Below are 15,937 nucleotides of genomic sequence, written 5' to 3' on the forward strand. Positions count from 1 at the left end.
TTCTAGTTGCGATAACTTCTACCACCAGGCTAATTCAAATGTACTTTAAGTTACAGATTGGGTTTGATTTGGGTTGAGGGTAAATACTCCCCAACAAACCCAAACCCTTTGGATGTTACTTTCCATCTCTATTCTTGATGATCCAGCTATCTCCCAGATGGGCCAGATCTCTGGACCTTATTACTCAAAGAAAGGAAATTCTCAGGTAAGCATGGATAAATGTTTTTGTTCTCCCTCATACTAAGCTCCTCAAATCCATTATAATGGGATTTTCATAGCAGTGTGCCTCTAGTGTGAAGCAGGATTATCTTTTAAATATGGACATCCAAAATGAGAGAGATTTATACATAATTATTCCACCTTCCTCTGGGCACTAAGGCATGGAGAAGAAGTCTGCCAAAAGAAAGGAAAGGCATTGGCTAAGGCTGGATGACCAATATGCAAAATGTGGTGAACTAATGGCCATCTAATAGGTCTCAATGCAGCAGACACGACTGCTCTGCCCTGAGACTGTCAGCGTTCCTAATGACTGGACTTCGATGCTTAACTGAAGGAGGAGTATTTCTTGAATTTACTTCAGGCATGACTGCTGTGACAGCTGAGAGGACTACCTGCCTGAATTCAAAGTACAATTCGAGGTGAGTTTTAAGGAGAAGCTCCCAACATGGCAGCCTGCTCTAGTGAATAGGAAGTAACAACACCTCCTGTAGGGGTTCCATCTGGGTAGTGCTGCACAGAGGTTCCAAGGTCGGTCTCTATGAGTACGCAAGGTTGGGAATAAGGTGGATGCACTAATGGAGCATTTAATGGAGAGATTTGCACAAACTGTCCTCTCTTGAGTACGTTGAGAGTATTATACTAGGTAGACTTGACCTTTTCGCTTGGACGCTATTATACACCCACAATAAAGCCCTCCTGGGCTACGGCCACACAAGGCTTTGCTTCACTGGTTTAACAATGGATGTTTCACCAGCCAGTAAAGTAAGTTCTATTTGTTGATTTATTTTTGGTGGTCCACGAGACCAATAATCAGTTCATCCAAATTTTCATTTTCAATCCCTCCTACTTCCTTTCCTGCTGGGGCCAGGGGAGGGGCCAAGCAACCCCCACCCAGTCAGTGCTGCATCTTGTCCAGCAGAGAGGGCCTATCCAGTTTAACCTCGCTCCTCTCCGGCCTGGGGAAGGGGTCATGGTAGGAAAACTGTGGCCTGCCCAGAAAGTGGGCCATGCTCCGTAATGAGACAGTCAATAAAGGAGTGAAGCAGGAGACACAGCCCCTTCCCCTCTGGCTTTTCTCAGCTTGCTCCAGCCACTGCAGATGCTTCCGAGAGGAATCGGAACTGAGGGGACAATCCCCCCAAAAGGTAAATGCAGCCCTGGGACACAGCTGGGAATTAAACACATTATTGAGCCAAACTGTTTGTCTAAACACTGGATATAAAGTTTGGCATTTCCCTCCGAAAAGTGCTGCAACAGGGAGGCCTGGCTGAGCCACCAGCTGCTGTAAAGGCAGAAAAAAATGGAGGGAACTTCAGGGAATGGGGTGTTTCCCTGCTGCCAGGGACTGAGTGGTCTGGTTCCGCCCCCAAGCTATAAGTAGGCTGAAGCACCCATTGTAACAGATCTGTGAACCTTAGCATGAAAAAAAATGACAATTTAGAGTATAAAGGTCAATAGTTCTCATGCATAAGCTGTTGACTTTTGGGGTCCAGAACGGAATTCCCAGACACATGGTCAGTTGTATTGTAGGGTGTGATGGGGCATCCACCCACTCCGGCATGCAAGGGAGGGCCCTAGGGAAGCTGCACAAGAAGCAGCCAATAGTAGAAGGGCTGTGAGGAACAGCCAATCAGAGCTCAGCCGGGCAGTATAAGACTGTGACCTGTCAGGAGGGCTGTGTCATGAAGAGCATGCCATGGTCCTTGGAGCGATGGGGTCCTGGGAGCAGAAGTGATGGCAGGTAAAGCATTACCAGAAATAGGCATACCAACTTGCGCAGCTAATTACCAAGAGAACCAGAAGGGGGCACCAGCATGGTAAGTGAAGCCCCGACACATAGGGCAATATGTCTTGCTCTGAAGTGCCAAGTGTAGGCCATTACCAGGGGCAGTTGAATTAGATGGACAACTGATCTTATCCAGTGTATTAGCAGGACACATTCTGGAATAGATGTTCTGGTGTTGTGTGACATGTGGGTGGAAATTGGAATAGGTAGATTCAGATTGTGACAGAGCTGTCCTACATCTTACAAACTAGGCGTGGCTTTCAGGACTGGAAAATCATTTGGATTAACATAATATTATCCTGGCAGGATACTGCACCCAGGATATAACATCATACAGTTTGCTTTGTTACATCTTGGTGCAACACCACAATGCAAATATCTAACAAAATGTCATGTCTGTGGACATAGGACAATAATTTCAAAGAGGTTAGAACTTAAATCAACCTCTGCCATTTTTGGTAACTAAAGATTCTTTGTCTTGCTTTTAGGATACTTAAAATCCAGAGGTCAAATAGTTTTCATGATTAGTTACTATGTTATTGCTGGCTTTGGGATGCGTGGTCAAGACAAGATCCTAGTTACTGCTGCTCTCTGTTTGAGATGGCCCAAACCACACTTTGGATTCTAAACACAGCTGAATTTTGCAGAGGTACTAACCCAGGCCCATATTCTGTGGATCAGCCCTATCTCTATCTGAACCTGGTTGTCTGTCCTTAATTTTAATATGCATCTATGACATATACTGTGCTTAACTGTGCTTCTTCTGAAAGTGACTACCGAGCCTTGAAACAAGCCGCTGAACAGTTTTATATTTATTATAATAATACTTGGTCCTTCTATAGCCCCTTTTATTTAAGAATCTTAAAGTGCTTTGTGGCATTAACTCTCACCTGGTGCGGTAGGTCACTTTCATCTCCTTTTCAAAGAGATGGGAAGTGACTTAGTCACACCAAGCTGTGACCCAAACCCTGGGAGTCTTGATTCTCCTACTCCCTTGCTCTCACCACTATACCATATTTCCTCAGCCTAGCCTTAGAGATGAAAGCCGGAAAGCACTCTTGTAAACCTATTATTCCACTAGAGCTGCTGAGTCCAGGAAACAGACTGTATGGCCTGTCACAGAGCTGCCCTTAGCCAATTCCAGAATGCACCATGAAAGGAGAACCACTTTTCCCACTTTCACAATATATAAATAAAAAAAGGAATCAAAACACCACTTTTTTGGCAGCAGATTGGTTTGTTCCCATCTCTTTTTCTCTCTCCCATATTGCAGCACTGCTAGCAAAGCTCATTTCTGGGCTGTTCATCACAATATGGAACTATATGGGTAAAAAAAAAAGAAACAGAGAAACAGGTTCTGACATCTAATCAGATCTGCCGTATTGATTTTGCAACTTTAGCTTTGGAACAAATCAGCAAAACAACCACATTATCACCCAGAATTCACTCTCCCCTGTGTAAGCTGGTTCAAAAGGAGCTCACAAAAAACACACACTCCCTCCCCCCACCTGAGTGGATTCTCAGGTGGAAGGAGCAGGCTCGGAGAGCGGGGGTGGGGGGTGAACACGCTCATCATAGAGGCTTCAGAAGCCGCACGATTCCCATTTCCGACAAGATTAGAATTCCAGAGCAAGCCACAAAACTAATGAGCTGCCCGCACTGGAGAATAGCATTTCAATTAACCAGAGCAAGCCCCTGCTGGGGCACCCGGCTCTTTCCACAAAAAGGGAACTGGATAAACAGATGGGTTGTTTGTTAGCTAGGGGACAGGGGTGACTCTGGGCCTTGCTCCACTTTCACTAAAAACAAACCTCAACAACTAGAATTTCATGCTGGTAAAAGGAGCCAGATGGACAGCACCTGAGACTGAAGTCCACTGCTTAAGCACAAAATGGACAGGCAAGCAGTGGCATTGCAAACTTCTGCCATGCTGCTCTGCCTTGGAGGAACCAAGCTGTGAGTGGGACTGGTGAGTTCAGTCCCTGTGACCCATTCAGTATTTGGCCAAGACTGCAGTCTTGAAGAAGTGGAGGGGATGGAGGGTGAGGTTAATTTCTAGGATCATGCATGGCTTCCAGTGGAATGTGGGTCAAACCCGAATCCAAATAAAATTCACTGTTGCTTGTCCTTACGTGGAGCTGACGGGAGATGCCGACAGCAAGAAACTGAATGTGTGTGTCTGCTCAACTTCGTCCAGGTTATTGGAGTATGTTTCACCCCTTCTCGAACGGTGACAGAGGGAGGATGGGGGAAGAGGGGTTGGTGTTTGATGAATGACTATGCTACGCACTTAGGCACTTTAGTCACAGCCCATGGATGGTGCAGGCTAGTGCAAATTAACATTCTCTCCACCAATCCCATGCTTGCCACATCATCAAGAGGACTTCACAGGAGTTCAGTACTGAATCTTTCCTGATGAGACTAGCTCTATATCAGGGTTACCACCCTGGCCTCAGCCCTCCAACCCACTCAATATTATTCAGCACAGTCTTCAATTTAATCTGGGAAGCGAAAGGAGCTAGGCTTGGATTCTCCTTATCTGAATTACACCCAGTGCAGCACTTGACTGATGAAGATACTGTTACTAAGAGGGGAGCACAGATTATCCCAGACCCCTACCTGCTCCACACATCAGAACATTGCCAATACCTTCTAAACACTCCAGTCTGGAATTTGAACAGCCTCACTCGTCTGCCGAGGGAGGTATCACTGAGCAACAAGGCATCTAAATAGAATGGCATGACATGGGCACCAGCAAAGATGGCAGTACAGGGCAATATCCCTATCACCACTCAGTACTCTCCTGCTGCCTGTTTATGTGCGTGTGTGTGTGTATATATGTATTATAGGAGGGTTGATAGCATGGTCCATTATTAATATTACCTGAACTTTCCTATTTTAAGTTGCTTGCAACTTTGCCTAACTTTAATGATCCAAGCTGAAATTTTCCATACCAGTGCCCTGCGTCAGGCTGATTTTGGTGTGTGTGGGAGGAGGAGGGAAGGAGGAGAAAGAATTCCAGCCAAAATGGATCTGCCACATCCAAGAACCAGGCTTGGAATAACACATTGTTTTGCCCATGTTAAGTTCTGGCAACCTCTCTTTGAGAAGCTTTAGTACCCCCTATACTTTGGAGCATGGACTTCAAATTTGGCTTTTTTAAATCAAAGATGTGTCTTCCACTATCCCCATGAAAATCTGCCCAAATTTGGCCAAGATATAAGCATGGGTCGGGGGAGGGGTCACAGTCTGCACATACTCAGTAAAGACAGAGTTTTGGCAGCTAAATTTCCTGAAGATTCCATCTGCACCATGCATTTTCATTGCAGGTCTTAGTAGGACTTTTCCTGTAGTTGCAGCTCTGGGCAGCTGCGGGCCATACCAGGCCCAGGCATCTGAACGAAGAAAGCAGGGAGCCTCTATCTCATCTGCTCTCAGTGGTCCCCCTGCTAGGCCCAGAGAGTCTGGAGGAGCAAACTGTCCGATTCCAATAAGAGTAAATAAGAGCTGGATCAGGGAGTGCAGGGGGAGAACATTAGGACAAGAGGACAGGGTGGGGATGGAATTTGGGACTAGAGGCTGGTGGGGGCAAGAGGGGAAACGAAGATGAGATGGGGGAGACTGGGACTTGCTGGGCAAGGGGACTGGGAGCCAGCAGGTTGGGAAAAACAGATACTGGCTGAGGAACCTGGATCGGGGAGGGACTGGCTAAGCAAGGAGACTGGGACTGAGAATTAGTAGGGTTGAGGAGAAGAATTAAAGGGTGAGGCATACAGATCTGATGAGGTTCTACGGTTTTGGGGGAGAACTGGGACTGGCTGGACAAGGAGACAGGGATGAGGGGTGGAGATTGGAACTGGCTAGGTGAGGACAATGGGGACTTGGACAAAGAGTGGAAGAGATAGAACTGGTACAGAAATAGGTTGAATAGGATGGAGCAGAAGGGTGTCATGCTTGGAGGGAATGGGGGGGGGAAGAGGACTCTGTTCAGTTGAGCACACTTCCTTCCACAGATCTCAAGATTCCAGAGTCTCACCATTCCTCTGCTGTCAACAAATATCTGTGAAATCCTCTGGCAATGTTCCCCATCCTCCTCTCGTGCTGGTCCACAGAGAGGATGACAACCTACTACCGCTATCAGTTATTCTATTAGCTCATGTGGCAAAGGCCTGTATGATGGATCTAAAGGTTAAAACCCTGCTGATGACCCATGTGGGTGTTAATATGATGCCACACGATGGAATTTCTTCCCTCCTCCTTGCCCCCCTTTTTTTAAAAAAAGGTTGCTTTTTTAAAAGCTAGGAAATTACACACACACACACAAAAAGCGAGGTTAAAAGAACAGTATTAAGGTCGCAAAGTCAAGCACTCAAAATTTGAAAATACCAGAATTTAGGCTGCCTGTGCAAGCTTAATTTGACCCTCTTGTCCACGTGGTTATGCAACAGTCTTTAATTACATGACAACATGGTTCCCCCCCCCCCCCACAGGATTCCTGTCTCATTCTGTGTGCAGAACAGACAGTGCTCACTTCATGAGTAACTATCCAAGGTTTTGTTTTCTCCTCATTGTTCAGTGTGTGGTCCCAGACCTTATTTACTGCACACTATTCAGACCCTGCTCTGAAGACAAATTTCCTCACTGGTTTTCCTATGCGGTTCATCACGGTAGTAACCAAGTGCTTCACAGATGTGAAAATAAATTCATTGATACACGCCTGTGAGGCAAGTGGGTGGCATTATCCCCATTTTAGAGAGGGAACTGGGTCAGCAAGATTAAGGACAAAAGTATTCACTAATTTTGGGTGCCCAATTTGAGACACCTAGGACCTGATTTTTAAGAGTACTTTGCATTATATAGCAGTTTATATGTTCAAATCGCAATTCCCATTGACTTCAGTTGCAGCTGTGCATGTTCAGCGCTTTTGCAAACCACACCACAAGATGTCAAGTCAGGCACCTGGAAATGAGGAACAAACCATTAGTGACCACCCCTGAAAAGTCTGGTTTAAGTGACTTGACTAGCATCACATAGTAACCCTGTGGCAGAGCCAGGGATAGAATCCAGTTCTCCAGAGCAGCATTCAACTATCTTAACCATAAGACGATGCTTTCTCTTCTTGCAGTCCCCTGCCTCATTCACTATGCACTTTTCAACTTCTGCACCAAAGGACGCAGGGGACCTACCTACAACAGTTTTCTTCATTACACAACCCTGATTCATCCCCAGAACAGGTCCATCCTGAATGGGGCAGGAAGGGTCCTATAGAAAAAGTAATATATGATCATGTAATTAATGACTGTATCATAATACAGAGGTACAAGAAGGCTGAATCAAGGTTGAACAAGAAACCTTAATTCTGGCATTTCCTAGCTTCTGAGTGCTTGTCTTTGCAACCCTAATAATGGTCTTTTAATGTAATTTTTGTGTGGGTAACATATGCGCGCGCGCGCACACACACACACACACACACAGGCAACTGCTACGTTAACAAGTGAAGTGACACAACCAACAGTGGATCAACAGACCCCACGGTTGGCTGGCATATGTTGTTGGTTGGCTAGCATGTCTCCTCTTGCGTGGATGTCAGGTAAATAAACCCTTCAAAGTCCACAAGATAAAACACACTCAATCCAAAAAAGAGACATCAATCCTATTGGAGAGCAGCACCATAAGCATCACCTGCCCAGACTTTAGCAAGGTGCCAGTACATGCTGGCACAGAGGTAGGAGCTACAGAATCATGCGGTTATACTCACACTGCACGTTGAACTGTACCAAGGCTTCCCGGGGTCTGATGTTAAAGCCATTGTACCTGGCTGTCTGACACTTATAGGTCCCGCTCATTTCTCGGCTAACACTCTCCAGGCGCAGCTTCCCATCATAAGTCTCCACTGTCATGGCACCTGAGGGCATGGGGGCCTCCTTGTCTACCCGGGACCAGATGATGGGTGGCTTGGGCTTCCCTCGAACCTCGCACTGCAGCTCAGCCCTGGAGCCCTCCCGAACGGTGATGGTGGACTGGCCTTTGGGGACACTGATGGTTGGAGGCACTAAAAAGAAGATAGAAAGGGACTGTTTGTCAAGGTAACATCCTTCCAGCAGAGCACGAGGGAAACCTTTGAAGGATGGTTGCAATTGTGGGAAAGGATGTTATACTGGCAGCTCTGGAGACTGCAGCCCTCCAATCAAGAATGGCACTGGTAGTGCCAGAGCAAAGCTCCCCATGCTCTGCCCCAGCCAATGTCAGCCATCTCTTGGAGGTTCCACCTCTAGGTGGAGAGTAGTGTTTCATCCCCATGGCCTCTGAGTGTGCCAGCACCAACAAAAAGTGCCAGCTGTGATGGGACACCTCAACTCACTTCACGTACATCAGTGAACTACTATCAAACACTGTCAGTCACTATCAGCCTAAACCAGGCTAGAACCGATAATCTAGAGCTGGAAGACTCCACATCTTAGTCTCAATCTTGTTAGCCATTTAATTCCCCATCTGTAGCCCAGAAGCGGGAGGCCAAATCCAATCTCCTTATACGGGCTGGATTGGAGACAGTAGCCTACAGGCGCATGCTTCATATATTCCACTCCCAGCCTCCAGAGCCACCTCAATCCAAACTGGCCACTATTTCTCAGTTTACCCTCTGCCCACGAGAGAGAGCACTGGGACGATTTTCACACACATACAACACATAACTGCATTAAGAGCATATTTAAGATGGCTCTGGCCTCAGTCTCCTTTAGTAGTGAACTCTCTATGCACCAGAGAAGTTGAGTTTTCAATTTACAGGTCCCCTGTGGGCCATGAAATCTCATCAGATGCTCTCCTGTTTGGTGTGAAGAGAGCGCTGCCCCTCCCCCCCCCGCCCCACCAGTCAGCTCCGCCAGCAGATGCTCACCTGGCGAGAGGCAATTTTCACCACAGGGAAAAACTGCAAATTGTATTTGGAGATTTTTTTTTAATTAAAGCCCTCTCTTCTGAGCCTCCCACTGGAGAGGGCCATCTCAGCGAATGGGGGCCTGTTTTGCTGGGTGGCAGCAGATGGCCAGGGAATGCAGAGCAGTTTCCACCTTGCTGCTTCAATATAATGGCTCTGGGGAAAAATTCAACGGGTTCAAGCCGAACGGGGGAGGGTCTTTATTGCTCCTTAAATGCACACAGAGGGCCAGATGTCCAGCATGAACAAACATCCCCCATTACCCCAGTGTGTGCAGGACAGGGGGATTCAGCCTGAAGGGAGGCAGGTGATGGTGCTGCTGCCTGCCCTCACTTGGGGTTCTGGCTGGAGACAGCAGCTTTACTTTCCCTGGCTCCAGAGGAGCCCAGCTGGCAGTGACTATCGATGGGATGCTTCAAACTGCCACATTCCTCAATCAGCCTCACCATGTTCTCCTCCCAGCCAACCCCCTATGTGCTCTGCTGGCCCTTTCTGCTCCTGCTAGCGGAAGCGGGATTGTAGCAACTTTAGGCCATCACAGCCACCTTCTTGTAGGTTTTTTAACTCTTGAGCCAGTGCCTACATACATACAGCAGATATTGTCCAGCCTTTGTAGTGGGGACAGACTCTATGATCATACAGACCTTTGCCATCTTACGCCTACAACCTTATAGCTATTACAGTGTAAAGGAGCGGACTCACCCCTGCGGCACCTCCTGCTGGGCATTTGGGAATTCGCTCTTACCAGCATAAAGCACCCTCTGCAGGCCAGTGATCTGCACAGCTCTGGCTCCCATGTCCCTCACAGACCCCAGTGCCCCTTTCTCTGGGTTCTGCCCCCTGGCAGCACCCCCCACTCTGCCTCTGGGTCTCCCCTTCCTGGGGGACCCCCAAACCACTAGCCCCACCTTGCCTCAGTCTGGGCTACTGCCAGTCATCACCAAGCCCCCGCTCCCTGGGGCAGACTACAGTGTAAAGGCCACTCATCATAGGCAAGGGGGTTTGGACCTGCTACCTTCCTCTGCTTCCCAGTGCCTCTATGGGCCTTGGACTAGGCCCTACAGCCTGGGGAGTTGCCAGCCTGGAGTGCCCTGCTCCACTTCCACTTCCACTTCCACTTCCACTTCCACTTCCACTTCCACTTCCACTTCCACTTCCACTTCCACTTCCACTTCCACTTCCACTTCCACTTCCACTTCCAGTATGCAAGTAGGCAGGCCCTGCTCTCTCCCAGCCTAGGGAGAGACTCCTTAGGCCTCTGGCTCACAGCCTTTTTACACGGACAGCTGGGGCCTGATTGGAGCATGGCCCAGCTGCGGCTGCTTCCCCAATCAGCCATCCTCAGCCACAACCCTCTCCAGGGCTGCTTTTAACCCCTTCTATTTTAGGAGCAGGGTAGTCACCCCGCTGCACACATTCTATTAGCTATTGGGGGTTGTTTTTTTTGGAGAAGTATTCTCTAAACTCTACTGGTACAGCCAGATCTGGCTTACATTCCCAGCTCTGTCACTAACTCACCATGGGATCTGAAGCAAATCATGTCATTTTGTCCCTCAGTTTTCCCAACTGTAAAAAGAGGAGGAGCAGCATTCCCCTGCCTTCCAGGGCTGTTAGGAGGATGAATTAATTAACTTCTTTAATGCTGAAAAGCCCAGTACACAGTAAGTGCTCAGTATCTCATTATCACAAAGCATCGGGGGGCATTCCCTTTGGAGCAGATTGCTAAGGATTTTTGCAGAGTGGGGGGTTGTCAGAAAAACAAGAGCCAATCCCAACACTTTCTGCTAAGGGCACAGACAAGGCAGGGACTGAGATCGGTCAAGGACAGGACTCGGGACCAGCCAAAGCTGGTTAACATCACTATGAAAAAGGAAACTTTCTGGAGCAGTTTGGAAAAATCAGGACAGATTCTGCAGCCAGTTGACTTCCCTCAGGCTCTCTCACCATTTAGCTACAGGTAGGTGCAGTGTTGCTCTCAGTCACACTTGAGCAATCCCAGGGATGGCAGTGCGACTGTATGGGTTTATCTGAGAACAGAATCTGACCTGATGTTTTGCTAGCAAAACTGAAAGAGTCTTGATCTGTATGTTCCAGCTCTAAAGAAACGACTGACAGATTTGGGGCTCCCACTGAAACCAATAACAAAGTTTTGCCATTGACTCTACAGGGAGAAGGGAAAAGAGGGCTAGATTTATAGTGTCTGGGCTCCTGCAGAAAATATTCAAGAGATGTCCTGAGGATTAGAGTTAGGACACTAAACATTAAAGCTGTTCATGGGATGAAGGTTTATGAGACACACCACACAGCTCCCACCGAACACTCCCATGGACACAAGCCAGGTCCTTCCATCTCAGTCTCTGGAAGAATATCAGAGAGAGTGTCTCTTTTAAGCCATGCAAAGAGGTGAAAGACCACTACCTCCTTCCCCACAACCACCAGCGTTGGGACATTTGGTAAAATCCCATTCCCTCGCTGTTCCTTCATGATAAGCCCTTGGCCAGGGCTTCTTCAAAACCATCTCTTTCCGAGATTGGTTTGGGCTGCAATCTGGACCTTCCCAATCCATAATCAGACATCCTCAGTCATGTTGTGCCTTAAGTCACTAGAAGTCTGAAACTAACCCATTGAGACTCCATATTAAAGGAAGGAACTAGCTACTTTAGAACACACCTATCCCAGCTGGGTCACTGGCCACTCACGAGACATGCCCACAGCATCCAGCCCAGCACACACTGGCTCCCGCATAAAATGTGGCATGCTGGGGCTGCTCTCTTTGGTTTAGTCCAGCCTCCTCATCAGGAAAACGAGAGGAATCATCTCAGGATACTACAAGTCACACAGCATAGCTGTCATTCCAAGTGGAAGGAACAAGAGCTCTTACACTTGAAGTCAAGGCTCATTTGAGGGCCTTCGAGAGCTCGGACTGGAAAGAATATGTTGGTTTCATGTTTCTAATCCATATTGTGACCCCTGACCCGACTCCCTCAAAGCCCCAGGCCTCCATGGAGGAGGCTCACCTGTTTCTGAAGAGATGTTCACCTCAACACTGACGTCGGGAATGGGGGCCCCCTGGAAGGACGCAATGCACAGATATGTGCCGTAATCACTGAAGCGCAGGTCAATGATCTCCAGGCTGCTGGTCACTGGTGGGAGCTCAGGGTCATTCCTAGAAATAAGCAGTCGGTCCGAGACCCTGGCCGGTTTCCCATTCTTGTACCAGAAGTAGACTACCTTCTCTTGGGGGACGGCATCCACGTGGCACGAGAGCTTCAGGTCCTGCCCTAGCTGGATGCTCTCACTCTCTTTGATCACGTCAGGGGTGATCTGGAAGGTGGCGTTCTTCATGGCTGGGATGAACACAGGTGCAAAGCCAGTTAGTGAAGACAAAATTCCCTGTGCCCAAAGGGGATTCCCATGTGAGGTATCTACCCTTTGTCCAATGGGAGGCAATGGCTCCACATGCTCTGGGTAAAGGGATGCCCCAGCCCTATGCCTAAATGAAATCCCCATGTGAAGCAAGGGCCCCACACCCCCAAGGCCTGCTGTGGTGTTGCATGTCAGGACCAGGAAGCATCAGCAGAGCTGTGAAAGGACAGGACTGAAATAACCATGGGTGCTGTGAGTCATGAGTGAGGTGCATCAGCAGAGCTGTAGGTGGGGAAGCTTGCACAGTGCCTTCTCCAGTCAGTGCTACCAGTCCCTTGCTGGAGTAGCACATTTACCCCCTATTTAAATGAACAATGACGTGTGCTGGTAACCCAGAGTCTCGCCCTAAAAGTGCATGCAGAGGAAGGACGTACATCGCACCAGCAGATTCACTGTCTTCTTAGCTGGGTTTCCCACATTGTTGATGGCCGTGCAATTGTAGTAGCCTGAATCTTCCATGCGGATCCCCCAGATGGTGAGGTTACCCTCTTGAATAAGGCTGTTGTGAGGCATAGCGCTGGGTGAGTGAGACCAGACCACCTCAGGCAGTGGGTCGCCACCTGTCAGGGAGCACTGCATAGTGACATTATCTCCTGGATTCACCACCAGGGTCTCATTGACAGACAGCTTCAGAGCGGGTGGAGCTGGAAGAGAAAAATGGAAACACTAATGAGCTCTGAGGAGACTCACACCAGCCTGGGTTTTGCTCAATTCTATCTGAATGGAGAGACTCTCACTTTGTTCTCGGGAAAGAGTGGGCCAAGCTGGGTGAGTGTGGGCTAGACATGAGTTCATTAAAAACATGATGTGTATGAATCTAGGACCCCATCAACACTGCATCTCTAACCAAGTCAGGGGACCAGGCCATAATGGGGTTAAAAGGCATAGCGTAGACAGGACCTCACGGAGATCCAAAACTGAGGACACATCACGGGGTGGGACTGCAGCTGGGGTAGACATACCCGAGCTAGCTTGAATCTAGCTAGCTCATGGTCCTAGAGCAGTGAAGCTGCAGCAGTGCATGCTTCAGCATGGGCTAGCTCCATGAATAATTACCCAGGGTTCCAGTGGACTGAAGCACACACTGCTGCAGCTTCCCTGCTCCAGGACTGAGCTAATGAGATTAACAATTTGCTTAAGTATGTCTACATGAGCTGCAATGACACCTTGTGATTGCAGCATAGACCCTGAACAGTCCAATTTTTAGGAGTGTGGTTAGGTCCCATCTACACTGAACATTGTAACAGCATGTTAACTAGGTGCTATGGCTCTGTTATAGATGTAGGGCCCAATTCTCCACTCCAAATCAGAATAGTAGTATTTTACACCCATTTTGCATAAGTACAATTGGCAACATAGAAGCAGTGGAGAATCTGGCCCTAAGGCTTGTTGATTTTTGCTCCCAGTTCAAGTAACTGTGGCTTCAGATGGACATTACCAGCCAAGATGACAAAGAAATGGAGAACCAATGCCAAGTTTATTTTCACAACAACAACATCAAAATCCCCAGCACAGAGGTTAATTTATTTTGCTCTTTCTGTATCAGTTTCCCCCTTTCTTTAAATGGGGCCTACAGACTATGAGATGGAATAAAAGCTCAGCTACTTGCATTGTGGCTCCTATCTAAGCCTCTGCATACCCCCTGCTGAAAATGTTGTGTAAGTCACTGCAAATATCTCTATGCCGCCTATAGAAACAGCACACCGGAAATTGAGTGGAAGGAGTGATGGCGGGGAAAGATATGAAAATAAGAGATTCATTGAAATAGGTCATATTAACCTTGAGGCAAGCACTCAACCTTCCTTCTGATTGCTATGGGCCTGCTGGCTCAGCCTCAAGGGATGGAAGAACAGAACTTGTCTGGATCATGAGTTCCCAAACTGTGGTACATGTGCCACTGATGGTACAGGAGCCTGTTGAAAGTGGTATGCTGTAAAAGGGTGGTCTGTCCCCTTTAAAGGGGAGTGGATCCCAGGACCAGCCAAGCCCTGTTTCACAATATGGCCCCTTTAAGGAAGCAGGTATTCAAAGGAGCAGCAGAATGGGGGCAGGTATTAAGGAAGCAGCTTAAGAGATTAGGTGACTCCCAGGAGTAGTAGAGGGCAGAGAGCCTGGACAGAAGAATTGCAGGGGAGCACTGAGTTAAGAGAGGTTTCAAAGTAGCAGCCGTGTTAGTCTGTATTCACAAAAAGAAAAGGAGTACTTGTGGCACCTTGGAGACTAACAAATTTATTTGAGCATAAGCTTAACATGCATCCGATGAAGTGAGCTGTAGCTCGCGAAAGCTTATGCTCAAATAAATTTGTTAGTCTCTAAGGTGCCACAAGCCCTCCTTTTCTTTTTGAGTTAAGAGAGAGGCTCACCAGAATGAGAGCCAGAAGGGAGATTGGTGGACTGGGAAAGCCTGCCTAAATCAGAACCCAGCCCTAAGGAGGAGGGCTGTGGGGAGGCCAGCAGCAAGGGGAAGAAGTGTGTGAATCCAAGGACCAAGGGAGGCTCTGTGGAATGAGGCTGGAATCTGGATACTGGTGGGCTGGAGAAGCCTGCTTGAATCATGGCACAGCCCCATGAAGGAAGGCTGTGTAGTTCCTTACAAAGGGAGCAAGAGCTGGGTCCAGGGACCAGAGAAGGAGAAAATCTGTGTGAAAGGTTCTTCAGAGAGGCCAAAGGCTGCAGTGAGACTGGCAGAGTTCCCTGGTTCAGGAGGAACTGAAGGGGAGCTGGGAACCTGAAGCATTGGAACCAGAATGAATTGGAGCTGGAGCTGCCTGGTGTCCAGGTGAAGTTCAGGGACATATTGTCAATAGAAGACGACACCTTTGTATTATGTTCTGCAATAATCCAGGTAAGAATTAGCAGAAACTTTGGACTTAAATGAGACAAATTAAAACGTGAAGCCACCGGCTTTGTTTAGCAGCATACCAAAATATATCAAGTCATTTGACAAATGTTTTGTGTTGCTCAGATTACAAGGAAGACATAATAATTGATTATTCTTTTTTATTCACTGTCTAAAAACTTGAGATGTTTAAAAATGCTGTAATCTAACACTTCAGACTTCTGTAGGAATCTATTTTACTATGACTCCAGAAACACTTATGCCTATTAAGGCCTAAAAGAAGTGGGCACTAAAAGAAAAAATTTGCTCGTGATATTTCAAATATCACTAAAGAAGGCTGTACATAAGCCAATTAAGTTTGGGAACTGCTGGTCTAGATCATTCATGGTCGTATATCCCAACCACCAGCTGGTGCTAAACACTGTGGCTCCCCTCCTGGTTCTCTGCATGTGTCAAATACATGGTTCTACACACTTGGGGTACAACCCAGATGGCCTCCCCTTTATGGCACAGGTGAACACTTGGACCAATTCAAAGTGCACACGCAGCTCCTCGTCTTCTGGATGCTCACACCCTTGTGTTTGGTTTCTTTCATTCCTGCCCTCCCCAGGAACTGATCTCTAAAGCTTCCTCTGCCTTCTCCACTTCATCTCAAGAAAGGCCCTTTAACGCCTCTTGTCAGCTCCATCGCTGGCTCCAGACAGAGCTCAGAAAGCAACCGGCAACAGCACAA

General features: G+C 47.8%; 1 protein-coding gene across 5 annotated transcripts in view; it reads right to left on the minus strand.

Moving 5' to 3' along the window:
- MDGA1 (MAM domain containing glycosylphosphatidylinositol anchor 1) overlaps positions 1–15,937 on the minus strand; it is a 196,645-nt gene that overhangs the window by 88,354 nt on the left and 92,354 nt on the right. For all 5 annotated transcript variants that reach the window (XM_043511602.1, XM_043511606.1, XM_043511605.1 and 2 more), the window contains 3 exons: positions 12,740–13,009; positions 11,957–12,286; positions 7,764–8,057 (listed from right to left, as the gene is read on the minus strand). In XM_043511602.1, the coding sequence (XP_043367537.1) occupies positions 7,764–8,057; positions 11,957–12,286; positions 12,740–13,009 (894 nt within the window). The remainder of the gene's footprint in view (positions 1–7,763; positions 8,058–11,956; positions 12,287–12,739; positions 13,010–15,937) is intronic.

Source organism: Dermochelys coriacea, chromosome 3 (assembly GCF_009764565.3).
Source record: "Dermochelys coriacea isolate rDerCor1 chromosome 3, rDerCor1.pri.v4, whole genome shotgun sequence".
Taxonomy (NCBI): domain Eukaryota; kingdom Metazoa; phylum Chordata; order Testudines; family Dermochelyidae; genus Dermochelys; species Dermochelys coriacea.